General features: G+C 56.1%; 1 protein-coding gene across 5 annotated transcripts in view; it reads right to left on the bottom strand.

Moving 5' to 3' along the window:
- The window catches only part of RGS3 (regulator of G protein signaling 3), a 78,546-nt gene that overhangs the window by 16,849 nt on the left and 35,147 nt on the right, over positions 1-26,550 (bottom strand). For all 5 annotated transcript variants that reach the window (XM_068211587.1, XM_068211588.1, XM_068211589.1 and 2 more), the window contains 2 exons: positions 21,049-21,089; positions 7,961-8,083 (listed from right to left, as the gene is read on the bottom strand). In XM_068211587.1, coding sequence (XP_068067688.1) covers positions 7,961-8,083; positions 21,049-21,089 — 164 coding nt within the window. The remainder of the gene's footprint in view (positions 1-7,960; positions 8,084-21,048; positions 21,090-26,550) is intronic.

The following is a 26,550-nucleotide window of genomic DNA, read 5'->3' as shown; positions in this document are numbered from 1 at the left end:
ACTCGTGCCCCTCGTGCTGTTTATGGCTCTGCCGGCTCTCCCCGGAGGTGCTGTTACCTGCTGACAGCAGCGGACGGCCGCTGTGCCCTGAGGAAGGGCCATGCATCACCCTGCGAGCCGCCGCGCTCCCCTTCTCCTGCCCTGTCCTGCCCCCAGCGACACCGAGCGCAGAGATCCCGGTGCTTCCTGCTTAAGGAAATTCTGCTGCAAGTTCGCTGTTCGTGGGTTTTTTTCCCCCCAAACTGTTTTCTGTGGCGAAGTGACGGCTCTGAAGTGGGGGATGCTCTGCAATGGGGTGCTCTTCCCTTTGCATCTCAACCTCTGAGAGCGGCACGACCCTAATGGGCAGGGACAGGGAGAATAAACAGGCAGGATGGTGGATGGTGTCCATCCAGGGGACAGCCCACGCATGACCATCTGCCCCTCCTCTTCTCCTTCAAGGCCAGGGCCCTCTCGTGGCACCCCCATGCACACGGGACTGGGGACCCCACTGCCTTGGCTGGGCATTGCTCCTGCTGGGATTCCACTTCACTGACCAAGACAGGCAAGTGTCCTGATGGCTCCAGAGAGAGAGCACAGTGAGGGGTGTGTGCACAGCCACTCTCAGACATGTGCTGGTTTTATCTGCCCCACAGCCACCGTTCACTGCCGAGTCCTCGCTGCCACAGTGACAGTCCGAGCTCAGCTCTTCTCCAGCACGGACCCTTGGCACACACATGTCCCTCTGCTCAGCCAGCTGATGCCACATGAATGCTCCCAGGGTGAAGCAGGACTGTGCTGCCTCCTCTGCCTCACAGGTAGCCACAGCTTTGCAGTGGCACAGGAAATGTGGAAGCTCCCTGGTCTCACTGGACACAGAGCTGAGCTCAGCTCCACGTGGTCACCATGGACAGCAGTGACTTGGCACAGCCATCCCCACAGCTGTGCCCAGCCCCCATCCTGCCAGCACTGCTGAAGGGAGCTGGGCCTGGTGGGGTTTGTGCCTGTTCCCTCTCTGAGGCCACCTGGCTGGCTGCAGGTCTGTGGGACACTGGATGTCACCACACTGGGGGCACCTGGATGTCCCTGGCCCCTCTCAGTGAGGAATGGCCCAGCCACCCGCCCAGCCTGCCCACACCCACTGCTCTGTGCCCTTTGGGATGGGGATACAGCTCCAGAGCCGGGCTCCAGCTGCTGTCTGCAGTCTCATCACTGCAGGGCAGGTGCCGGGGGACCCGGAGCTGTGAGATGATGTCTGGGTCATAAATATCCCTGGCAGTAAAATCCAGAGTGGTGGGAAAGGGGGAGTAAGGAGCAGATCCTGCCACTGCCATTCAGCCCACAGAACCCTTTCCCTTTGGTGCTGCTCAGCAGGGGAATCTCTGCAGCTTTATGAGCAGGGCAGAGCTCTGTCCCCTGGCAGGATGAGGGAGGTGACAACCAGAGCCTGATGCATTCAGCCACTGCAGATCCACTGGGAAGGACTCATCCCAACACCACTTACACAGGACCATCAGGTTGGTGCAGGAAGCTGTTCCTGCTGCCAGCAGAGACCACTGGAAGGAAACATCCACCACGAGGAGAGGACCTGGCAGAGCAGCTCTGCTGTGACTGCCTCCAGCAGGGCCATGGCCAGAGCCACACACAGGAGGGAGGAATCCCAAATGGTCCCAAACCCAGCACTGGTGGCTCCAAAGCCACACACAGCCCTCCTGCAGTGGTGCTGGCAGGCCTTGCCCTGCTGCTGCATCAAAAAGGTGCCCGTTCAGGGCAGGACACCAAGCCTCATGGAGGGCCAGGGTGCCCTGGGGGCAGGATGAAGCTGCGCCTACCAGTCCCACACCACTCTGGGCATCACCACCCAAAGCCCCCTGGAATTTTGAATAGATCCTTTGACTCTGCAGAGATATCAGTGTTTGGGTAACTTTTGCACGGAGTTACTTGAACTTGACTTCAGAAACTGCCCAGCCACACGCTCACAATCCCCTGCCATGCTCGGAGGGAAGAGAAGGAGCAGCCACCAGAGGCAGGAGGTGTTTGGGCACAGGAGAGCAGGGCTCCAGCCTGGCAGGCTGCAACAAAGCACTTGCAGCACCTTCATTAAATCACAGCAGCGCTGGCTCAGAGCACTCAGCCTGTGCCTCTGACCACCCTGTGCAATGATCTCACCCCGCTCAGCCCCCCCGGGCTGCCGGCGCCGCTCCTGCCAGCACTTTCCCTCTTACCAGCCCTTCTGGGGATCGGCCAGGAGCAGCCCTTCCCGGGTTTGAAACTGCCTCTGGCCATGATGGAAGTGTTGGCAGCTGCTCACACCCGGCTCCAGCCTTGCTGGGGGGGCGAGGGGGTGCGGGCTGGCTGGGAGAAATCTCCCAGAGGAACGGGAGCCGCTGTGTGTGGAGGGGACAGCTCTGCTCTGCTCATGGCTAAGGAGCCCAGCTCAGCAAACGAACAAACACGGGGAGCTGTGGCATCTGCTCCGCTCCTCCTGCCTGTGCCTCGGGCACTGGGGGCCAGCTGGGAGCCCCTGCGGCCTCGGTGCCACCAGGAACGGCACCAAGAGCCTCAGGGCTGGGCAGCGAGGCCATGGGAGCCAAGGTTCAGTGACCCAGGGCTCAGGGGAGGTGACAAACAGATCAGCACCCCAGCCCAGGATCCCATCCAGCCCCACAGGCACACCCCAGCTCCCTGGGGCCTTGGGACGTGTCCTTGCAATGAAGGCTGGAAGCCAACTGATGTGCAATTGCTCAACCTGGAGAAGAGAAGGTTCTGGGGAGAACTTTGAGCCCCTTCCAGTGTTTAACAGGGGTCCAGGAGAGCTGGAGAGGGACTTTGGACAAGGGCCTGAAGTGACAGGACACAGAGGAATGGCCTTAAGCTGAAGGAAGGGTTAGATCAGATATTAGGAAAAAATTCTTTACTATAGAGGTGTGGGCCCAGACACTCAGGGTGCCCAGAGAAGCTGTGGCTGCCCCTGGATCCCTGGAAGTGTCCAGTGATCCCTGGATCCCTGGAAGTGTCCAAGGTCAAGTTGGACAGGGCTTGGAGCAGCCTGGGTCAGTGGAAGGTGTCCCTGCCCATGGCAGAGGGGTAGAATTGGATGATTTTAAAGATTCCTTCCAACCCAAACCAGTCTGTAGTTCCATGACTCTGTTCAAGAAGGGACAGCTTCCTCCAGTATTTTAAGTGGCCAGAGCTGAACCGGAGCCTGACTCAGAGAGGAAGAGCATGTCTAGTCCCACAGCCTCACAGATCCATGGAGCCTTTGGCTGTCCTCAGCAATGAGTTTCCCCAGTCCAGGGCGAGAGCTGGGCTGTGCTCCCTGGTGTGGAGCAGTGCAACAAGACTTTGTTTTGGTTCTGTGACCTGGCTGCACGTCCTGCCAGCTGATGCTTTAACCCTCATTGGGGCAGAATCACCCTCAAGGTGTCTCCCCTCTGTGCCCCCTGACAGCACAGTTAGGTGCTCAGAGGGTATGGCCAGGTTCAGGTTGACCCTCCAGGTGCTGCTGTGATGATGTGCTCAGCCTTGGCCAGCCTCTCGTGCTGGTATGTGGAAGGAAAGGCTCTGGTGAAGATCCAGGTTTCCTGCACCCTTGGCCATGTCCTGCCCCACAGCAGCAGATGAGCAGAACCCCCTGGAGCAGAGCTGGCGCCGATGGGGCAGCAGGTTCCCAAAATGGAAAATACTTTGGCCAAAAACAAAATAAGGTACAGAATCCTCCCCTCCTTCCCCATCGAAGAGCTGATTGCACTCTGACTAACCTGCTGTGAGTGAAGCACCTGCTCAGAGGGACAGGGAGGAATGGGGCTGTCCACAGCCTTGTCCCCAAGTGCTTGTCACAGCCACCCCAGAGCCTGGTGCTTGACTGTGCAAGGAAGGCCCGGGAGATGCCCCAGTGCAAGGAGATTTACTGGATTTACTGGGGCAGGGGGTGCCAAGGAGCAGGGACTGTGGGGTGAATGCAGGGTGGGTGTCTGGGGTGCTCGGGATGAGGAAGAGGAGGCAGGGGATGGGACAGGAGAGGGGTGACCCACACTGAACCGTGCCCAGCTGCAGGTGCCCGGGGAACAGGGCTGTCCCCGCAGCCCCGGAGCCCTCCCGCCCGCCGGCCCTGGTTTCAATCAGCCCTCCATCACACACTGTTTGCTTTTGCTGACAGCTCATTTACTCGCTTTTGTCAAGCACGGTGTAAATAAGTGAGAGAAACAGCCCTGCCCTTCCTGACCAGAGGCACGGCCAGGAAGGGGCCGGCCGGTCCCCCCGGCCGCTCATTCCCAGCACCGGAGCCAGCGCTGCCAGGAGGGGCCGGGTCATCCACGCCTGCTCCCAGCCAGGGTTGGGAAAGCGCTGGGCATCCACCACCTCCCTCGGGAAACAAGGGGAGCACCCGTCCTGGACTCCCAAAGTCCACGCCACCGAGTGTCCGTAATTATTTAGCTTAAGGATAATCTGCATCTTTCAGATACAGCCAGCCATCATCTCCGAGGTAATCTCAGGTCACGGAGCCAGAAGGGAAGAGTAATCAGCCGTTCTGAGTGTGGAAGACACAAAGAAACAAGCAGTGAGAATCAGACGGTGGCAGCAGGTCCGTTACACTCAGGGGGTTGTGCTGTGGAGCTTTTCCCTGGCAGCCAAACCAGCTGGAGCAGCTCCAGCCCCTGTGCCTTGCCCTGCCCCTGCTCTGCAGTTTGCCCTCTCTTCAGCCGGGCTGAATTACCCCGAGCTGGTGCAGCAAGGTGAGGGTAGCCCAGCACTGATGGTCAGCTTTAACTCAGTTAAAGCACAAAGCTGCTCCTCTGTAATCACATTGCCATGGCTGCGGTTCCTGGCAGCCCCAGCCAACCTCCAGGCTCCACACAGCTCTGCTGGAAGGTTTGCTCCAAGCTGGCTCACCCTGGGGATGTGTTTTACAGGGACTTGCACAGCACAGCCACAGGGCAGGGAGCAGCATCCCAGAGCAGGCCTGGACACAAGGATGAGATGGGGAAGGCTCTGCAGGTGGAGAAAATACCCACAGGGTAATTCCTGGGAGCTGCTGCAGCTGGCTGGGTGGGTTTGCAGCTCAGGGAAGTTCAGCCAAGTCTTACAGCGGCAGCAGAGCCCCATTTGCACATGTCTCCTGGACACTGGGGACAGAGAGCTGGACCACAATAACAGCCACGCTGTCCCCAGAGCTCCTCCTGCACTGACCTGGCAGGAAAAGCCCACTGGGAGCCAGGCTGGACCATCACAGCTGCATCCCTCATGGATGTCTCTTCCTCCACACCCAGAAGCAGCTGCTGCATTTGCTCAAGTCCCCCAGAAACCAACAGCTTTGCTCCAAAACCAGCTCTGAGAGCAGCAGTGCCAACACGGCCCCTGCAGGGCTCAGACTCCCAGCCTGACACCATCCTCCCTGGGGACACTGCCAGGGGCACTGCCAGAGGCAGTGACAGCTCTGCAGAGCCTGTCCCTGAGCCACAGGGACCTTCCTGCCCTTAGTGCTGCCCTACCCAGGCAGAGCTCAGGGGGGCCTTGAAAAACAGGAGGTACCACCCCAAAGCCCAAAATCTGTCTGATCTTTGCACAGCTCCAAGGTTGCCACTGGTAGCAGCCATGGAGGCTCCTGAGGAGCTGCTCTGTGCTCAGGCAGTGTCCCTTTTCCTGGCTCCTGCTCACATCTGACATGTGGCACAGCTCTGCTGGCACTGAGGCTGTGCTGGCCCTTCATTCCCACCCCACAGCAAAGCCCACATCCCCTTGGCCAGACTGTGGCCACAGCAAAATGAGCTGCCTCTTGCTGAGCTGGAGCAGTTTTGAAGGCTTTGCAAATCAGATTCCTGGCCAGGCTGATATTTCCAGCTTAATTTGTCTGTTCACAGAGCACAGACACTGGGTTTTTTCCCTAAATAGCCCTAGTATCAAATGACCGGTAAGCCAAGCTAATGGATCAGTTCTCCCTTGCAAGAAGCATCTGATTTTCCCAGCTCCTGCCTCCCACTGCTCTGGCACCCCCAGAGAGGTCTGTCCTGACAAACCAGCCTGGACACAGCCCCAGCTGCAGCTCTCCCAGGTCAGGCTCCTGCCCAGCCCTGTGTGCCCACCCTGCCCCAAGCACCCTTCCCTGTCCCCTCAGGAGTTCTTTCCCCATGCAGCTCCTTCTTGCATTTCACACCAGATTTGCTTTAAAATTGCATCCTGGGCACTTTACACCTTGCTGGGATGGCAATGGTGCTATAAACTCAATTTAGTAGTTGCTGTCACACTCCTTTTCTCCCTCCTGGCCCCACACCCCACCAGTGGGATTTCCATCAGCTTTAGCAAGCCAAAATAAACCCCCTTTGTCATGACTTTGGAGGGCTCATGATGGCTCTCCACAGGACCCAAAGAACACCCTCTTGGCTACTGAGGCACAGAAAAGCCTTTGAAAGAGATGTGATGTCTTCTGGAGTACTTTTTCACCTGTCCAGTGGCCAGGCTGCTTCCACAACTCAGGGAGCAGATGCTCCAGGGCTTTGCTCTGAGCACAGCCCCACGCCCTGCCATGAACAGTCTGGGCTGGGGAGGGCAAAGCTCCTGTCATGATGGAGCCTCACCAAGATGCCCCTTTGTAGGACCCATTTGAGAGACTCAGATTGGAAATGTCCCTGCACAGCTTCACCCTGGATGATCCCCAGCCCGTGGCAGGATCACACCCAGCCCAGCACAGAGCCACGCCAAGGATCAGTGGATTCCAGCAGGTCCCCATGCCTGGGCACAGCTGTGCCAGCAAGATGCCCCACGGGGCAGAGGAGTCGTGGCGGAGCGCTGTCACCTGTGTGAATCAGCTGCCCGGGGCCGCTCGCAGAGTGGGAGGTTTGGTTGGTAACGAGGTTCTCAGGCTTTGTGCGCTGCTGTTGCTATTTTAGTCTGCCTGAAACGTGCAGGAAAAGGAATCCGGAGGCTCTGTCTCCTGCGGAGATGTTTGTGCTGACCCAGTTAGGGAGGCTGCAGAGCCGCAGCCACATCTCCCTGTCCCGGGACAGCGCTGCGCCAGCCCGGCTGTGCCGGATGGGCCACCTGCCCTGGGGCCAGCCCGGCCAGGCACCCACAGGAGCACAGGGACATGGGGCAGGACCTGCTCCACCACCCTGCACCAGCCAAGGGAGAGATCCGGGGGTTTTACCCCCGAAATCCTCATCTGCAGCACTTAAAGCTCTTCAAACACCCGGCACAGGGGTTTCTCTTCTCCCAGAGCAGTGTCACTCTCCAGCAATCCAAACCCAACCCCCAGGACACAACATGACCCAGCAGAGACTGCCACTGTCCCAGACAGCTCCGTGGGGCAGCCCCAGCCCCAGAGGAGGTGGATGAGGGTGTTCACTACACCCACAGAGGGCAGGCAGAGCCCCAGAGCCCTGCACACACATTTCTCTGCCAGAGCTGCTGAGACAGCGCTGCCGGGCCAGGCTGGAGCTCTTCAGTGTGGGAAAAGTGCTGGGGCTGCCTCGCTGGGCATGAAAAACAGCACTCCCCAAACGACCCCTCTGTGCTTTGAGGACATCTGTGGGGCCAGGATCAAACACCTGAGCCCACCCAAGTGCACAGAAGGGGCAAATCTCTGCCCCACTACTCCCATGACCTTGGCCTTTTCATCAGCACCCAGAGATCACAGCTTAAACCTCTCCCTCTGCTTTCCATCCTGCCCCAGAGGTGAGCTCTCAGAGCAGGCTGGCCACGGGGTTGTGGAGCCTCAGCTGTCCAAATATCCAAATACAGATGCTGGGAGGTGTCAGCCCAGCCTGCCTCAGCTCCAGCCAGCAGATGCAAATACAGCCACGGCTCCCGGGCAGGGCAGGAAGCTGCAGACACAGCAGTGCCTGAATACAAACTCGCTGCTCACCTGGCAAGCAAACAGCCTCCTGCACAGCCCTCCTGGCAGGAGCATCACTGAGCAAAGCCCCCACAGGCAGAGCCTGCCGTGCTCCAGGCAGGAATTTCCAGCTCCGCGTGGATCTCTTACCTTGCTCTCCGTAGGAGCTGCTGCCGGATGTTGCTGCTTGGTGATGTTCTCAGCCAGACACCAGCAGATCCTCTTCTTCTGCTCCTGGGAGTAAGCCTCCAAACTTAATAAGCACTCCGACTTCTGACGTAAAGGAAACACAGGCAGGGAGAAGGTCATTAGCTCTGTGTCACAGGCCCTGCCTGGGTTTGCAAACTCCTTGGTCCCCACACACCACAACAGATGAGGGGAGAGCTCTCACCCCTGTCCTGCACCCTGGGCACGGGAGAGTCAAAGAGACTGGAAATCAGCTCCCTCCAGAGACAGGGAGAGTGGTGCAGGGGAGCTGACTGTGCTTCCATGAGCAGGAGTGGAGCAGCACGGGCAGTCCTGCACCCTGTGCCACTGCAGTGGAAACCGAGGGTGGAAATTGCTCTTTGCCATATGCAAACATTAATGAGGCACCAGAGCATGAACTGGTGAGAACGAGAGCCTTTGGGCTGGGTGGGGCTGGGAGGAAGAGCTCAGGGAAACTCCAGAGCAGCCTCTCTGTCCTGTTCCTCACTGAACACCAGGATGAATTTGGGGATAAACTCCAGAGCAGCCTTCCCACTCTGCTCCTCACTGAACACCAGGATGAATTTGGGGATAAACTCCAGAGTAGTCTCCCCACCCTTCTCCTCACTGAACACCAGGATGAATTTGGGGATAAACTCCAGAGCAGCCTTCCCACTCTGCTCCTCACTGAACACCAGGATGAATTTGGGGATAAACTCCAGAGTAGTCTCCCCACCCTTCTCCTCACTGAACACCAGGATGAATTTGGGGATAAACTCCAGCTCTGGTCACACATGGTCTGTTAGCAACATGCAGCAAGGAAGGAATTAAGAGAAATGATGGGAAGTCATCCCAGCTGAGCCTGCCTCCTTGTGTGCCCTTCCCTGCACCCATCATTTGTTTCTCTTGGACAGGTTTTCTTTGGGCCAAATCTCACTCACGTAAGGAACTTTCTGACCAAGTTCTCTCAGCAGCCGTCTCCCAACCCTTCAACTGCTTATCTCTCATGCTAAAAATTAAGCATTATAACATCTGCTGCCTGCTGGGATTTTGCACATTTCACTTTATAAAGGGTCCAGAAATGCCCAAGGTTGGATCATCTTCTTAAGTGGCCAAGGGGAAGAGAAAAAAATAAATAAAAGCACAACTTTAGGACAGACTGCAAAGAAAGGAAAAAAGAGTCGTTCACTAAGGGCCATTAAAAAAACCCTTTTCTTTCCCCCTAGAATTTCCTTCCAGAAGGGTAGGTCTCCAGTAGCTGGTTTTTCCCAGAAAGGTCAGAGAGAACCTGCAGCTTTGTGACTCCAGAGACATAACACAGCCAGAAGGGGAAATGCTCTTTAGTCACACCATTTAAACCACTGTTTGCATTGGATGGGAATTCATTCATGTTTCATCCAAAATCCCCTGAAGTGGTAAATAAACCAAGCTCCCACATCACCTCCTGGGAAAGAGGGTTCTGGTTCAGTCCTTTGCCCCTTTGAGGAGACTTCCATGAAGGAGAAATTTTGAGCTTTCTTATGTCTGGACATCCCCACACTTATTCCTGCAGGCTTTAACACTGAAAATTCCTTCTCAGGCTTCCTGAGCACAATCGGAATGAGCAGAGGTTTGGGATTCACAGACAGGAAGTGGTGGGGCTCACCCAGATCCTGGGTGGCAGTGATGCTCAGAGCATCCCTGGAGTGTCATGGTGAGTTTTTCCCATCCTGGATGTCCCAGTCTCTCCCAGTCCCACACCCGCAGGTCACCAGGCTGCACCACTGTGCCACCCACTCATCCCTAGGAAGTTATTCCCACTTTCAGAGGGGAGGATGAGCACCCATTTGCTGGGATGGAATCCAGGCTGGCATTTCCCTGCCCCACACTTGTGGTCAGAAGAGAACAAAGCAAGAACTCAGCAGAGCCCCAAGGCCATGGGGCAGCTGTGAGGAGCTCACCCTGATGCTGTAACTGCTGCACAGCCCCAGCCCTGCCAAGCTCCTGTGATTCTCCTGGAGCGAGGCTCAAAGCAGTTCCAAGGACATCTCGTGTCCCCTGCTGTGACAGACACAGAGCTCACCTAGCCCTGCCCTGAGCCCCTCCCTGATTCAATTACAGCCCATCTCTTTGATTGAATTTAGCACCAAGTGATGCTCAGCTCTCTTGCTGCTGAGAGCAAAGTGCCCCTCTGCTCCCTCTGCTCCCCCTCAGCTGCTGCAGGCTCCCTGACCTCGGCCACCCAGGAATGTCACAGCCAGGAGAGCAGATTTCCCTCTGCTCCTGAACTCAGGGAAAGGCAACCACCCCAGGGTGTGTCCCAGGTATTGTGGGCAAGGCTGAGGGGGGATATGCACAGCCAAAATTGCATTTATCCAACACGTACATTTTTTATTACCACCAGAGTGACATTTAACCTCTCCAATGTACATTTCCCAAAGAAAGAGCTCTGGTTTTCCCTCTTCCATTAACCTGCTCTCCCAAAAACTTTCACCTGGACTGGTTGGGAAAGCCCAACCTGCAGGGGCTGAGCACCCGCAGCTGCCTCCAAAGCCAGGTAAAGTCCTTTGGGATGCAGCCAGATGAAGGGCTGGCTGTTATTTGGGATAAAACTCATGGCACGTGTCCCTGGAGCCTGGTCCATGCTGGGCACCGAGCTGCCTAGCCAGGGGAGGCTGGGGAGGGGGGTCAGGGAGCTGTGCCTGCACACGCTGCCCCGTGAGCTGGGAACAGCCTCCCCGTGATTGTTTTCCTTCAGGGAGGCTGCTGCTGGGCCTGCCAATATTTACAGAGAGAAAACAGGGTTTAATCTCCCAGTGCTGGGAAAGGAGGATGCAGATGGTGTGAAGGGGACGTTTGCCACCAGATAAAGGCAGCGACTGAAGTGGCTGCCAGTGGCTTTCTGCCTGCCTTCCCCCAGTGACAAACATGTTATTGCAGGTGCTGTGTGCTGGGCTCAGGAGCCACTGGGGAGCCCACAGCTGCAGGGCAGTGCCAGCACCAGGCCCCCCACACTGCCCGAGGGAGAGCAGGAGAACACGGCAGGTATTGCAGAGAATGGCCCAAGCCAGCCAACACCAGCCCCAAACAGGCCCTGCTACAGCCAAGGATGATCTGCAGGAAAAGTTCCTTCTGCTCCATGGGAGCAGCTCCCCCAGGCTGAGACCCAACCCCATGGCAGCCAGGTGAGAGGTCTGGCCATGCAGAGCTCCTGCCTACCCCAGCAGACACCACACAAGGAGGGGCCGTGGACTCTGTAGCCCATAAATCATGAGAGGAGCCCCCAGAGAATGGCAGCATCACAGGAGGAGCCCCCAGACCCCACACACCGAGCCCCCTGACTGCAGAAAACCCTCTGTGCAGGGCCCAGGGCTCTGTGTGACACTGCAAAGCTGAGAAACCACAGGAATAAGGAGCCAGACTCAGTCTGACACCTCTGGTGCCCTGAGCTCAGTGCCCAGCCGAGCCCAGGGCTGTTCTCTCACCACTGTCTCTCCTGGCTGTGTGAGGGACACATTCCCAGGGTGGGAGGGAGGGGTCACGTCACAGAATCCCAGACTGGTTTGAGGTGCAAAGGACCCTAAAACCCATCCAGTGCCACCCCTGCCATGGCAGGGACACCTTCCACTGTCCCAGGCTGCTCCAAGCCCCAATGTCCAGCTTGGCTTTGGGCACTGCCAGGGATCCAGGGGCAGCCACAGCTGCTCTGGGCAATCTCCTCCCACAGATGCAGAGATGCACTTCTGCTCCTTCCCCAGGCTCCTCTCCCACAGGGTTGGTGGCAGGGTGGTTTGGGGACAGGCCTCCAGCCCAGCCCTGCCAGCCCCTGGCCTCCAACGCTCCGGGTGTTGGGCCATGGCCAAAGGGAGCAGAGATCCCAGAGGGGAAGTACCTCGGAAACTGCTCCAGACTACAATGGCTCCAAATCACAGAGCAAACCTTCCCAGGGAGAAACCGCCAGGCCTGGGAATATCCTGTGCACAAAACAGGGCAATGCTGCCTGCTGACTTCATGCACCACCAACCAAGGGCTGGTGAGAAAGTTCCGTTTGCTCCCGTGCTGGGGGAGTGGGGGGACCACGGCTCTTCCTGTGGGTTTTGGACTGCTGGGCACACTGGTGATGCCCATAAAACAAACCCTGGCTCTAACAGCAGGGTCCCTGCTAGAGCTGGGATGCCCAAAAGGTGCCAGGGGTGCTGCAGGAGAGGATGTGCATGGAGATAACACTGGCAGGACACAGCAATGTCTGCGTGGCTCTGCTGTGGGTCTTGTTTTTGGGAGCACTGATGATGGCATGGCCTGGGGGATGCCCAGAGGGTGTGGATGCCACATCCCTGGAAGTGTTCAAGGCCAGGCTGGACAGGACCCTGAACAACCTGATCTAGGGAGTGACATCCTGGCCATGGCAGGGATGGAACAAGATGAGCTTTAAGGTCCCTTCCAACCCAAACCATTATGTTATTCTATTCTGTTGAACCTCCAGGAGGAAAATCAGCCTGAAAAATCTTTTCCACCCACTGTGGAGCAGCCAGTGAGGAGACAGGGCTGTTTTCACAGGCCAGGCAGTTGTCTTTAAATGGCTCATCAGGTAAAAGCCTTCCTAGGAATCCCTGAGAGGAGCCAGGCACGGATCTCCTGCTGCAAACACCACTCTGGCAAAGAGAGAGCAGGGCCAGCACCTTCCTGCTCTGCAGACATCCTTTCCTCTCAAGGAAGAGGAAAACAGCTCAGGCCTGAATGGCCCCAGCAGCACCAAGCTCACCCACCCAGTGCCAGCACAGCCCCAGAGCTTTCCCAGAGTTTTCCATGTCTCTTCCCTGGCACAGCCCCATGGGCAGAGAGCTCCAGCCTGTGCAAACAGCCCCAGGGCCCTCTGAAATCCTCACCCCGTGCTGCCTGGGCCTTTTTAAAATCTCTCTAGCACTGCAACTGCACCATATCAACTCTTCTTTTTGCCAACATCTGAGAAATGTGACCTCAAAATTAAAGTTGGGGGGGGAAAACCTCACATTTTTTTGTTATCTCAACACTCAGGTTCAGACTGAGCTGTGCAAAGATGCACAAAACCAGGAGAGCAGAGTGTCCTTGTTTATCTGTTCCTCCAGCTGGGACACGAGCACTGCCTGCTCTGCTGAAGAGCCTGAGCTGGGAGCTGGCAGTGCCCAGGAGCTGCCCTGTGCCCAGGCTCTGGGTCATGCCAGCCTGGGGCTTCTGCCACTGGTGTCACCCAACATCTGACCCAGGGAAACGCCCTGGGCTGAGGAGGTGAAGCCCAGGGTCTGTCTGCACAGAGCAGCAGCCTGGCCACCAACTCCAGAGCCACTGCCACGGGTGTTCCGGCTCCAGGGACATCCCTGGAGACAGCCTGGGCCAGGGGGACATTGCCACTGCAGCTGGAACTTGGGGCTTCCATGGGGATGCTGGGTTGGGCAGCTCCAGAGTGCCTCAGCATCTGGGGCAATCTGCACGTGGGTTCATGTCACAGCATCCTGCAAAGGGACTTCTCCAAAGGCTGGCATTGCTCTAACGTTGTCTCAGTGCAGCTGCAGCTTGGACTGCCCAGCACCACCCAGAGAAATGCAGGGGCTGGGACCTGATGGCATTTGGAGGGGGCAAAATGGAAAGGTCAGTTCAGGAAAGAGTTAAGCTGCTGCTGTGAGTGTGACATGGCAGAGGGGCTCAGTGTCCAGCTCTCAGTGAGCTGGGTGATTCAAGGCTTGGGGAACCTCTCCAGCATCCCAGAAATGAGCCACGGAGGAAACAAAGGAAATGTCAGAGAGCAGGAAAGGATTTTTCATCTGGTAACATCTCCTAGCCACCAGCAGGAGAATGGCTGGAGCAGAGGGAGTCTCCCCTTCCCCTGAACAGGACTGGGAACAGAGGTTCTGTTCTCTCAGAATATTTGTGTCACAAAACTGGTGAGACCAAGGAGTCTCCAGGCTGTCTCTACCTCAAGTCCTGGGACTGATCCCAGCCCCAGCAGCCTTGCCTGCAGTGGCTTCTCCCCCACAGCCCAGGGGATCCTTCCCCTGTGCAGGACAAGCCCATCAGACAAATTACAGCCACAAACCTGACAAGCACCATCTCTTGTCCTATTGTGAATGAGAGGAAACTGAGATACAATTCCAGCAGAGCATACAGCCCATTTCCCAGACAAAGGTTCATCTCCACTCCCTTTTCACTAAGCAAATTCCCCTCAGCTGTAAGTCTGATGTCACCCCCTGCCCAGCCCTTTTGCCCTCTTCCCTATCACCAAACCATCTGCCAGAGTGCTCTCTAGGTCTGCCAAGACAGTGCCCAAAATGCTCCTTGCAAACTCTCCTGATGATGTGTCCAGAACAGCCAGCTCCAAAATTACCTAGGTGTATAAAATCTGCCGTGTCCCAGTGTCCCTGAGGCTTGTCCTCTGTGCCATCAGTAAATTGCTTTTCCCAGCATTCAGATTTGCTGTTTGGAGACAGAACCTGGGCTCTCCCTGGCTCCTCCCTTCAGGACAATGCTACATCCAAAGGACACTCAATGAGCAGCGCTGGCTCCCAGCAGGAGCAGAGAACACTTTGGGAAATGAATGCTCCTGTGGAATAAGCTGGGACATGGATGGAGTGAAGCACGTTACACAGACTACAGCATGGCTGTGATCCATTTGTCCAAAGCATTCCTTTGGCAGCAGCTGAGTGTGGGAACAGGAACAGGAACAGGACCCTCTGGTGCAGGGATGTGTCCACACAGAGCCAGGCTGCCCAGAGCAGCTGTGGCTGCCCCATCCCTGCAAGTGCCCAAGGCCCTGTCTAGTGAGTGGCACCCCTGGCCATGGCAGGGGTGGGACAAGATGATCTTTAAAGTCCCTCCCAACCCAAACCAGTCAGGGATTCTATGATGGGGCAAGGTGGGGCACAGTGGCATTTCTCTGGCACTTGTCTAGAGGCTCTCCCGTGCAGTCAGGATGGGCATGTCCAAGGCAAAGCCAGCTCAGGCACAGATTCATAACATCAATTTGCTCAGCTCTGCACGAGTGCTCACCACAGCAGCACAAAGAATTGCTACTGGAAAGATTTTCTGTTTCCCAAGACAAACTCCTGTGTCTGCAGATGAAAACTTCCAGAGGAAAAAAAAAAAAAAAAATCAAATTTGCCAGTGCTTTTCAAAGGAAAAACTTACTGAGCTGTTTGGTTTTGAGTTGATTTGGTCTGAATATGTTGGGCTGGAATCAAACACTTGTAACAATGCATTAAACCCCTGACCTGCAATTTCCTCTCAGCAGGATATTTCCGGAGCAGGGAAGGGTGTGAATACAGCCCTGGAGCACACTCACAGCTCCACAGGCTCCCTGTGAGGCTGCTCATTCCCAGCAGGCAGCAAACATTCCCTTCTGACAGCTTGTACACATCCCACGAGGTACATGTGTCCTGCAGGGAATGGGGTGGGATGGGGAAAATGCAGACAAACTCCCACACCCCAAATCCTGCAGGGTGCAGAAATATGGGTTCATACTAAATCCCAGAATCCCAGATTGGTTTGGGTTGGAAGGGACCTTAAAGCTCATCCCATCCCACCCCCTCCCATGGCAGGGACACCTTCCACTATCCCAGGTTGCTCCAAACCCCATCCAACACTTGGACACTTCCAGGGATGCAGGGGCAGCCACAGCTGCTCTGGACACCCTGTGCCAGTTCCACCTATTGCAGTGCTCAGATCTGCCATAGGCTGTCACAGACAGCAGCTGTTCAACGTCAAACTGTGCTCTTTGGATTTGAAATCCTGAAGGGAAAGATGCCCAGGCCAGGTCTCAGTGCACTGGCAGGACTTTTTAACATATCAGCTGGCAAATAGAAAAAATAGAGGAGCTGTAATGGCCATAAACTAAAACACAGAGAGTTCCACCCAACATGAGGAAGAACATTTCTCCATGAGGGTGGCAGAGTTCTGGAACACCTGCCCAGGGAGGGTGTGGGGTGTCCCTTTCTGGAGACATCCCAAACCCACCTGGACACGTTCCTGTGACACCTGCTCCAGGTGACCCTGCCTTGGCAACCCCAGCTGTTCTGGGATTCTGTGATCCCAGGTACACACAGCATTCCTGAGACCAAAAGGTATCACCTTCACCTCCAAAATCCTGGCTCGTGTCTGTGCTGGGACTATCACAGCCACCAGAAGGAACAAAACCCCCAAAGGGGACAGCTCAGTGCAGAACCTCCCTCTGCTTTCACATTCTTTCCAATCCCATTCCATATTCAGCCTATCCAGGATGCAAGTGCCCCTCCAGAACTGGGTCTATCTGCACTCAGGATCTCCAAACCCTGTAATTCACACCTTGGAGAGGCTGTAAAACAAACACCCTTGGTGCTGGAACCCACGCCAGGCTCTGCAGGTCCTGCTAGCTCTGCCTGCAAATAACCAGACTGCCCAGGGTTTAAACTCTGTGCAGTGATTTATTACACACAATTAGACAGGATGACCAGCAGTAGCTTTTTTGTGACACTTCCTGAAGGTTGGAATTTTCTCTCATTTTTATAATAAATTGAACAACTCACAGGTATTAGAACATACTTTCGTTTTGTAACGTGGCAGATCCAAATGCAAATTTGTGACCTTACGGGTCAGCACATTACTCAGAAACGCTCAAGATGAGCAATAGCAAGGGACTGAGTTCAAGGCTTCAGCAGAGAGCTCTTCCTGCAGCAAAGGCAGTGGCAGCCCAGCCCCATGGGCTCCTCTCAGCTCTCAGCAGCACTAAACTCATTAGTGCTCATTGTAGATGATTTGTGGGCAAGAAACAGCAGCTCAAGAGCTTCCTCCGACCTCCCAGCCCGTCACAGCAGCACAATGGATGTGTCTGCCCAGCCCACAGCGACAGGAGCCCAGCTGAGAGTGGCCACAAACCCTCCTGAGCCACCAGCAGCGCCCGGAGGGCTGAGCCAGGAGAGGGCTCTGGGCACACACTGAGCTGCTGCCAGGCCAGGGATGGAGCAGGTCACGATGGGGAGAGACCCCTCAGGGTGACACGGGGCCAAAAAGCCATGACAGCTCACACATCCTGCCCTTATCATCCTCATCCCTTCTAGCTGCCACCAGCAGTCAGGGCTGGGCAGCCAGGCAGTCCTCATCCCCCTTCACCCCAACTCCCAGCAGCCTGAAGATGTCCCCAGAGCACAGCCAGCCCCTCTCCAGGGTAATTCCTGTCCCCAGAGCACAGCCAGCCCTCTCCAAGGGAATTCCTGTCCCCAGGGTACAACCAGCCCCTCTCCAGAGGAATCCCTGTCCCCAGAGCACAGCCAGCCCCTCTCCAGAGGAATCCCTGTCCCCAGAGCACAGCCAGCCCCTCTCCAAGGGAATTCCTGTCCCCAGAGCACAGCCAGCCCTCTCCAGAGGAATCCCTGTCCCCAGGGCACAGCCAGCCCCTCTCCAAGGGAATCCCTGTCCCCAGAGCACAGCCAGCCCCTCTGCAAGGGAATTCCTGTCCCCAGAGCACAGCCAGCCCCTCTCCAAGGGAATTCCTGTCCCCAGGGCACAGCCAGCCCCTCTCCAGAGGAATCCCTGTCCCCAGGGCACAGCCAGCCCCTCTCCAAGGGAATTCCTGTCCCCAGGGCACAGCCAGCCCCTCTCCAAGGGAATTCCTGTCCCCAGGGCACAGCCAGCCCCTCTCCAGAGGAATCCCTGTCCCCAGGGCACAGCCAGCCCCTCTCCAAGGGAATTCCTGTCCCCAGGGCACAGCCAGCCCCTCTCCAAGGGAATTCCTGTCCCCAGAGCACAGCCAGCCCTCTCCAGAGGAATCCCTGTCCCCAGAGCACAGCCAGCCCCTCTCCAGAGGAATCCCTGTCCCCAGAGCACAGCCAGCCCTTCTCCAGAGGAATCCCTGTCCCCAGGGCACAGCCAGCCCCTCTCCAAGGGAATTCCTGTCCCCAGGGCACAGCCAGCCCCTCTCCAGAGGAATCCCTGTCCCCAGGGCACAGCCAGCCCCTCTCCAAGGGAATTCCTGTCCCCAGAGCACAGCCAGCCCCTCTCCAAGGGAATTCCTGTCCCCAGAGCACAGCCAGCCCCTCTCCAAGGGAATCCCTGTCCCCAGGGCACAGCCAGCCCCTCTCCAGAGGAATCCCTGTCCCCAGAGCACAGCCAGCCCCTCTCCAAGGGAATTCCTGTCCCCAGAGCACAGCCAGCCCCTCTCCAGAGGAATCCCTGTCCCCAGGGCACAGCCAGCCCCTCGCCAGAGGAATCCCTGTCCCCAGAGCACAGCCAGCCCCTCTCCAAGGGAATTCCTGTCCCCAGAGCACAGCCAGCCCCTCTCCAGAGGAATCCCTGTCCCCAGAGCACAGCCAGCCCCTCTCCAAGGGAATTCCTGTCCCCAGGGCACAGCCAGCCCCTCTCCAGAGGAATCCCTGTCCCCAGAGCACAGCCAGCCCCTCTCCAAGGGAATTCCTGTCCCCAGAGCACAGCCAGCCCCTCTCCAAGGGAATTCCTGTCCCCAGAGCACAGCCAGCCCCTCTCCAAGGGAATTCCTGTCCCCAGAGCACAGCCAGCCCCTCTCCAAGGGAATTCCTGTCCCCAGAGCACAGCCAGCCCCTCTCCAAGGGAATTCCTGTCCCCAGGGCACAGCCAGCCCCTCTCCAGAGGAATCCCTGTCCCCAGGGTACAACCAGCCCTTCAGGGGAATCCATCCTTGCCGAGGGCTTTTCCCACAGTCAGGAAGGAGGCCGAGCTTTTCACCAGGTCAAAAGAAGGTGCCACAACCAGAGTGTGGCACCCACTGGACACCAGATCTGTCAGGTGGTGGGGAGAGCTGTACTGGGGATGGCCCAGGGACTCTCCCCAGCCCCGTGTGTGCTGCAAGTGCCACTTCCAGTGCCCAGCCCCAGCCTTCATCTGAGAGCAGGCCCACTGCAAAAAATCACCTTATCACACAAACCCACCCTCCCACCAGGCCAGAGAGGCACCCAAAGCCTCCCCACTGCCCCCCCTGCAGTGTTTCTGTGAGAGCCAGCCTGTAGAGACCCCTCTGAGGGTCCCCTCCCAGCCTCCTGGTGACACCCCCACAACCCTGTAAGCAAAGGTTTGCTCCGAAAATGTGAATGCAAAGAAGAAAAGAGAGACAACCTGAAGGAAATGCTCTTCTAGGCTTCCCTGCAGGAATCAGATGCTGGAATGCTCCCAGGCTGGCTCCCAGAACATCCCATCCTTTCAGAAGAGCCTATCTCTCCACCTGGAGCCAAGGGCACAACCCCTGTGCTGCACATCTGAGAGGTTCCTGCTCTCCTACTCCATCCCCAGCCCCTGCAGCCCTGTCACCCCCTCCACGTGGCTCCTGGGGAGGTGACCTGCAGCTCACTGTTTCCCAGAAGAGAAGTCTGAGAGAAGTCTGCTGGGAGAGCCCCATCCCGCCCTGGCTCACTGCTGACTCACAGACACATCCCCCACTCTGTTCCCCTTTCAAACCCCAATTTCCCACTGCTGGAGAGCCCGATGGCACCTACAGCTGGGAGATTACTGTCCCCTTCACCTTGGAGCCAGCTGGCCCCTCTGGCTCAGGCAGACCAGCAGCCACGGGGCTGGGAGGGAAGGGTGGCACGGGGCACGTCCTGCTTGGCAAGGTGCTGTGCCTGAGCCAGGGGCTGCCCCAGTGTCACCTCAAAGCCTGGGCTGGCCAGTGCACACCCACCCCTGGGGTCCAGCACGTGGCAGAGCTCCTGCTGGTCACCATGGGCTGGGAAGGCCCACTCCACTTGTGACCTGTCCCAAAACACCCCAGGAGGAACAGCCAGGGTTTGCAGGGTCCCACACCATGGCCAGTCCAGAACTACTGAAGTCTGTGGGGGAACAGGAGGTGGGAAAGCAAAAGTCTCACATTTTCTCTCCAAGTGCTCCACTCCAGCCACAGCGGATGCCAGGGATCTCCATCACCAGAGCTCTCACAGCCAATTAGGCCCCTCAGAAGAAAGCCCAGCACTTCATTATAGCCTGACAAAGACACCTCTTCACCTCTCAAGATCTCAGGAAACACAGCCAGCTCCGTTTTGGTCACTTCTACTTAGGGGCACTAAGCTTCTAAACCAAATATCAGACTCTGAGTGCATTTTTCCAAGTGCCTGAGAAAATGCTGGAGAGCCTCATCCAAACACCCAGCACAGCCTGGCTGAGTCACAGCCCAGCTGTCACCAGCCCAGGGTGACATTGCCCTGGGACACGCACTGAGCAAACCGGAGGGGAGGCTCAGCTCCTGCCCAGCCACCCTGGGAAAGCTCAGAGGAGACAAGGAAGGAGCAGGAGGGAAGGAAGGAGAGAAGTGCAGGATTCTGCAGTGAGTCGTGCCCTGGCCTAGCTCCAGCCACTCAAGGTGAACAACTTCCACTCTGAGCATTTGCACCCAGCTTTCACAATGGCTCATTATTCCACAGTGCTGCTGAGCAGTGTTTGCCTTTCTCCTCTGTGCCCCGGGGAGCTTTCCCAGACCCACCTTTCCACCTCAGAAAGTACAAGGCCTTGAAAGCAGGAACACAGTAAAGTCACAGCAAAAGCAAAAAAAAAAAAAAAAACCCCACGGCCTTCAATCATTAGGGAGGTCCAGTGTGAACCAATTTTGCAGAGTCCTTGACTTGACAAAAGGGACTGTGCCAATGTCTGGGTGACTCCAAATCTAGTTAGAGCACTCAGCTACATGTGGGTTTAGAGCTGTGATTCTGCTTCCAGACTGGGCTTCCTTATTTTATTTGAGGGCTCCAAACCTGGATGTTTGAAGACAAGAAAAGCAAGGTGCCTAAAAATAATGACAAAACATTTGATAAAGAAATCTGCCCCCAGTGGTAAGAATCCTAAGAGAAGACGAAAGTGAGATGTCTCAAGGAAGGTCCACAGGGAGAAGGGGGAAAGAAACCTGTCTGAGTGCTGCCCAAGCTCCTTTTAGCAGCTTCTTATTCACATATTCTACAGCCATTATGTTTCCTTTCCAGGCTTCTGATAAATTCATTTAAAGGGAAGTTAAAATCAAATTTTTCAGTGCTCCTTGCCCCAGAAGAAAGGATCAGAGCTGTCAGAACCTGCCCAGCTCTCACTGGAAAGTTAAAGTGTAAATCAGCACCACTCACCTCTGCCAGGTAAAGGATGCAGAACTTGCGATCTTCTGAACCTGCAGAGAAGAAAAACCAGGATCAGAGCGAAGCTGCAGCTGCATTTCTGCAAGTGGAGCCACTGGCAGAGGAACTGCCTAAGAGACAGCACTGAATGAGTGCTTGTTGTCCCCCAGTGCCAGGCTGTGACCTGGGTGATGTATGTGGCATCTGCCAGGGCCGGGCACAGCGGGATCCTGCAGGGACTCACTGCCCTGGCAGGGATCCTCCTCTGGGCTTCTCCTTTGGAAAAGAGTTTGCTTCATTCAGGGACCACGTGCAGGCTCTGCTGCCCAACCTGCCTTGGCACACGCAGCCTGTGGGAGCTTCCCAGGGGCTGCACAGGTCCTGCAGCACCCACCCAGCTGTCCTGGGAGTCAGGGATGGATATCTCCATCTTATCCCTGTGGGCACTTCGCTCCCAGGAGGACTGACAGAGAAACTCTTGTTCCTGCATCTCATTCCCAGCTTCTTGCCCCAAGTCCTGGCTGGTGCTGGTGGTCCTGCTGTCTGTCCCAGCCTCCACCAGTGCCAGCAGCTGGGGCACAGCCTCTGCAAGAGGACGGAGCCAAATCCCAGAGACACGAAGCAGCAGGCATGGGGTAGGAGGAAGAGCTCATCCTGCTCTTTTGGGCTGAGGACAAACTGCCCAGCACTGGGACACTGGGGAGACCCAGCCAAGGAACTTGCACTTCCACAGCTTTGTGAAAGGAGATGGTGCTGGGGACAACACAATGACCAACTCTGCCATCCACCTCCTGCTAAATCATGGAGCAGCCCAGAGCAGCTCCTCAGCTTGCTGCCAGGTATCCCAGGAGATGTGTCAGACTCCAGCTGCTGCACCAGGCTGGTCCCTGCAGGTCCAGCTGTCCCTGCACCCAACCAAAAGGCATGCCAGAAGATTTGCCCTGGCCCTGGTGTGTCCCCAGCCTCGAGGGAAGCCAGCTCCAGCTGGGCATACACCAGCCTCACAGGAGGACATGAAACTGCCCCAGGACATGTCAGCTCTGGAGCAGGACATCCCAGCTCCAGGAGCTGGCTGGCCCCTTCACAGCAGCTCTGCCCTTGTGGGGCTGCTGCTTCCCTAACCTTCCTAATGACATTATCTGTGCCAGGAGCTCAGGGCTGCAACCTGGGCATGGCTGCAGATCCCACTGGAACTGGTGTTAGCACAAGCTCTGCTTCATTTCAGCAGCCTGAGCTGCTCGATGGGAACAGGCTCTGCACAGGGCTGGAAACACCCTGTTCCCCAGAGGAAAACAATTCTCCTGCTGCAGGCAGCAGCCCAAATGTCCAGATAAGAGCTGTGATCCACTGAGGAACTCAGGTGCCTCTTGAGTCACTCCCTGGGCCACGTGAAACCCATGAAGAAGTGGCCTGGTGCTCTTTGCTGGGTGTCTATTCCAGCTGCCCTTTGTGGGGTTGCAGCTCTGCCTCCACTGTCAGCTTCAGTTTTAATGCATTTTGCAGGATATGGGCTGGAAAATCCCTACAGGGACACCAGGACACTGTGACACAGTGGCTGCTGAGCCCAGCACCACTGGGAGTGCTGCTGTGGCCCTCTCAGGTGAGAAGCCCCTGTGTGTTCCCAAAACCTTCCCTGTGCTCCCCCAGGCGAGGTGAGGGAAGCCTGGCCCCAGGGCTGCCCCTCCAAATCATCATTCCCAGAAGGGGAGGGATGCTGGACTCTGGCAGCAAGAGCAGAATGGGCCTGGCTGGGAGCCCATCCCTCACCTCTGCACACAGAGAAACATCCTCTGCTCCCCATGGCAGTGTCTGAGTGCTCCCAGCCCCTCTCCCATCAATCCCAGCAGGACCACCAGGGAGCATTTTCCTTGTGGAGCCCATTGGAGCCCCTGACCCAGGGCTTTTCCCCTCGGAAAATGCAGAGTATGGAAGCAGGATCTGTGCCTGCTGCTGACACACCACAAGTCCACCACCCCCTCCTGCTGCTCCTGCTTCTCCTGAGCTGGGCCCTGCTCTTCCCTGCACCAGGACCTCTCCAGGCTGACTGGCAGAGCAGGTCACAGAGCACCAGCACATCCCAGCCATGTTTCCTCAGGAGCTTTAACCAGATTTCCCCTAATGTTGTTATAGATACATATTACAATATTGGCTTTTCACAAATATTAAAATGGATTTTATATGTGTAGTGTTAAAGTAACTTTGTTATAAAGATATAATTTTTATTTCTATTCTTAATTAAGCTTAGACATAGTAGTGAAATAGCAATACTTGTGTTAAAATGCCTGCTTGGATGGGATAACATCCAGTGAACACAGGATGAGGACACCTGCTACAGATCTGCTGACCATCAGCACTCACTGTCTGAAGACAGTGTGGATCAAGGCCCAAAAACTAGAAGTAATAAAAATAGACTAAAACCACAACCAAAAAATACACATACTCTAAAAAACAGATCCAATGAGGAGATGTGCTAAACAATTCATAGAACATGTAAACTAGTTTGAGGAAAAGGTTCCTATGCATAAGGATCTATGAATATGCAACAGGCTGATGTAAGGGTAAAGGTATTTAAGGGGCATCCCGAAGGTAAAAGGGTGGTCTTAGCTGAGTGCCAAGATGCACCCAGCCCTAATAACCTTTGCTCCATGGTCCTTGTCTCCTATTGTCCTTTATTAAACTTTTTACATTCTCACAGGAGAGTGAACATTTTTTTCACAACATGAGGATCCTCACAAAGTAAGCTCCTGTTGGAGTGTAAGAGCCCAGGGAAGGACCCTGCTCCTCTTGGGCCTCTGTGGATTCCTTCTGCAATAACAAGTGATCCTGACAAGGTCCAAACCCACCAGAATTAAGTTCCCTTCCAAATTCCTCTCCACTGAGCTGCGAATCCTGGCACCAGCAACCTCCAGAGCCAGCAGCTGCTGTTCCCTGTCCCTCCAAAACCCACTGATACACATGGCCCAGCAGCTCAGTGCCTAAAGGACATACAAAGCAGGGAGTCAGTCTGGGCCAAGGAATGGCTTAAATCCCATTTTCTACCAGCCTTTAGGGAGAGCTTCAGTAATAAACTGGTTACCCATCCCAGCAGCTGGGCTGGAGGCAGGGCTGATCCCTGGCAAGGCACAGGGGGAGGCTGGAGGGCAATGGCAGAGCCAGGCAGGGCTGACCTGGGTTCAGATTTCACCACAAACCACGCTTGCCAGAATTCCTTCCATGTGTTCAAGTCTCTGGAGGGTCGGGGTGGAGCAGCAGAGCCTGATGTGCCCAGAGCCCAGAAAAACACAGGAGAGGCACAACCCGGCACTGGAGATGCCCGGGATAATCCCCAGCTCTGCTCCCCACATCTCTCGTGACAACAGCACAGCACATCCTCTCAGCCAAAGCCAGAGAAAAGCTAAAATGAAATAAGTAGGAGGAAAAAAACTCACTTGAAGGTATTTCCTTCTCTTCCTGATGTGCTGAGGTGGGGACTGGCTTGCCTTCCAGAGTGATGTGAGCTGAACCTGCGCCAGGCTGGGCACGAAGCACAGTGGGAGCCCTGTAGGGACACGTCCCCTCTCCTGCTAAGCCCTGTCCTGCACACCCACACTGCCTTACGCAGCACAGCAGCAGCAGCTCCCAGCACTGCTCTGCCTCTGCCACTTCCCTGTGCAGCCCATGGAAAGCACCTCAGGATTTGGGGGGTGCATGCCTGGTGTTGGATCACAAAGATGGAAGAGAGAAGCTGGTCCTGCTCCTTTGCTGGACCCTTTGCCAAGGGCTGTGGCAATGCCCTGGTGAGGGCAGGCACCCTGACCCCAAATCCTCACCTCTGCTCAGCAAGGCTGGGACTGCATCCAGCACCCAGGACAAGGTGCTGCCAGGCCCTGGGTGTGTGGGAAGGGAGGGAGGCTGCTGGGCACATCCAAACCCAGCTGCCAGGAGGGGACAGGCTCATCCCACTGGGGGAGTGTGGCAGGGTGCAAGCCCTGGGTGCTCCCCAGCATCCCAAGGAAAGACAGGAGGCCCATAAACCCCACTGCTGCCCCTTGAGCATCTTGGGGCTGCACAACACAGCAGGTTGGGATGTCAAGGGCAGCGAAGCAGCACATGAGAAGCCCTTGTTTGCAGGATCCCAGCTGGGATGGGCTCCCAGTGTGGGGATAAAGGAATGCTCCTCTCTGTCCCAAAGCTGAGCACACCCACCGAGGGTGGGGGAACCAGGATCCCTGCGTGTGGAAATTCCCACAGTGCCTGGTGAGCAAGCCAGCCCTGTGTCACTGGGAACCTGGGCTGGCGTGGTGCTCATCAGCCTGGTGCTGGGCTTGTAAAGCAGGAAGAGAGAGCATTGTGAGGCAGATCAGACTGATTTGCTTTCGCACAGAGCAGCGAGCAGCAGGAACAGGAAACAGCACAATGGCCCGGAGCGCACCGGAGATGTCTCAATTGTTGGAGGCAGCCACACGCCTGTTCCTATTCATGTGCCATTCAGTCATTCAGGAGAGCAGCAGCAAATCCCTGCCAAAAGGGACAGACATCTTCGTGCTCTCTCCAGCCGCCTTTGAAGCAGCCCTGCCCGAGGCAGGAGGGTTTGAGCTGCCCGAACAGCAGCTGTGCTGGAGTCCCAGTGCACGGGGGTGGCTCAGTGCTGCAGGGACTCCATCTCCTTTGGAGAGCTTTGGGAAGCTATTCCAGACATGATCCAGCCAAGTTATTATGACAACAAGGAAGTGGCAGAAAACTGCTCACAAATCCACCGTGCCTGAGGTGAGGAGGCACAATCCTGTGCTGCTGCAATCAGAGCTCAGTGTGCAGAGACAGCAGCAGCCCCAGGGAAGCTGATTTCTCCAAGCAGGTGAAAAGAGCACAGCTATTCCCCACCTTTGGGAGCAGCTAGGAGCAGCCCACACACATGGACCAGGAGCTGACCAAAAGCACTTTAACAAGGAACAATTTCTTTTGTCCCTTTCTTAGAAGTAAGCAGTGCTGAGAACACACTTGACAAAGCCCAGGGAGGCTTCAATGGCTTTTCTCAATGGTTAGTGGCTGTGGTGCCCCATCTCCCTCCCTTGTGTTTCTGCTCCCACCAAATAGGTCAGGGAATTCATCTGGAAATAGAAACGTTGCTGGAAACGGGAAATAACAACTGACAGGCAGCCTGTGGTGTCCAGCACTGGGTTCAGAGCAACAGGCAGCATGTGGAGAGACACTGTCCATCCACAGGGCTCATGGCTCAGCTGGGAAAAGTCACAGGAAGCAGCAAAATTCACCCAGAAAAGGATTCCTATGGAGAAGGAGCCCAGATCTGGATTCATTCCTTTTGGTCAGGGCCACAGAACTACATAAAGACATTGGCTCATCACTTTCAGAGTAATTTGGGTTGGAAGGGGCCTCTCTGGTGGGATCTGGAGTTCAATCCCCTGATCAAAGCACCCAGACCAGGACACTCAGGAGTCCTGAATGCCTCCAGGCAACTCAATATCTGGGCAACTCAACATCTGACCAACCTCATGACAGGAAAGTTTCTCCTTCTAT

The sequence above is a fragment of the Anomalospiza imberbis genome, chromosome 21 (genome assembly GCF_031753505.1).
Source record: "Anomalospiza imberbis isolate Cuckoo-Finch-1a 21T00152 chromosome 21, ASM3175350v1, whole genome shotgun sequence".
Classification (NCBI taxonomy): Eukaryota; Metazoa; Chordata; class Aves; order Passeriformes; family Viduidae; genus Anomalospiza; species Anomalospiza imberbis.
Note: the sequence above shows the minus strand (reverse complement) of the source record. Positions and strands in the feature narration are given on the sequence as shown.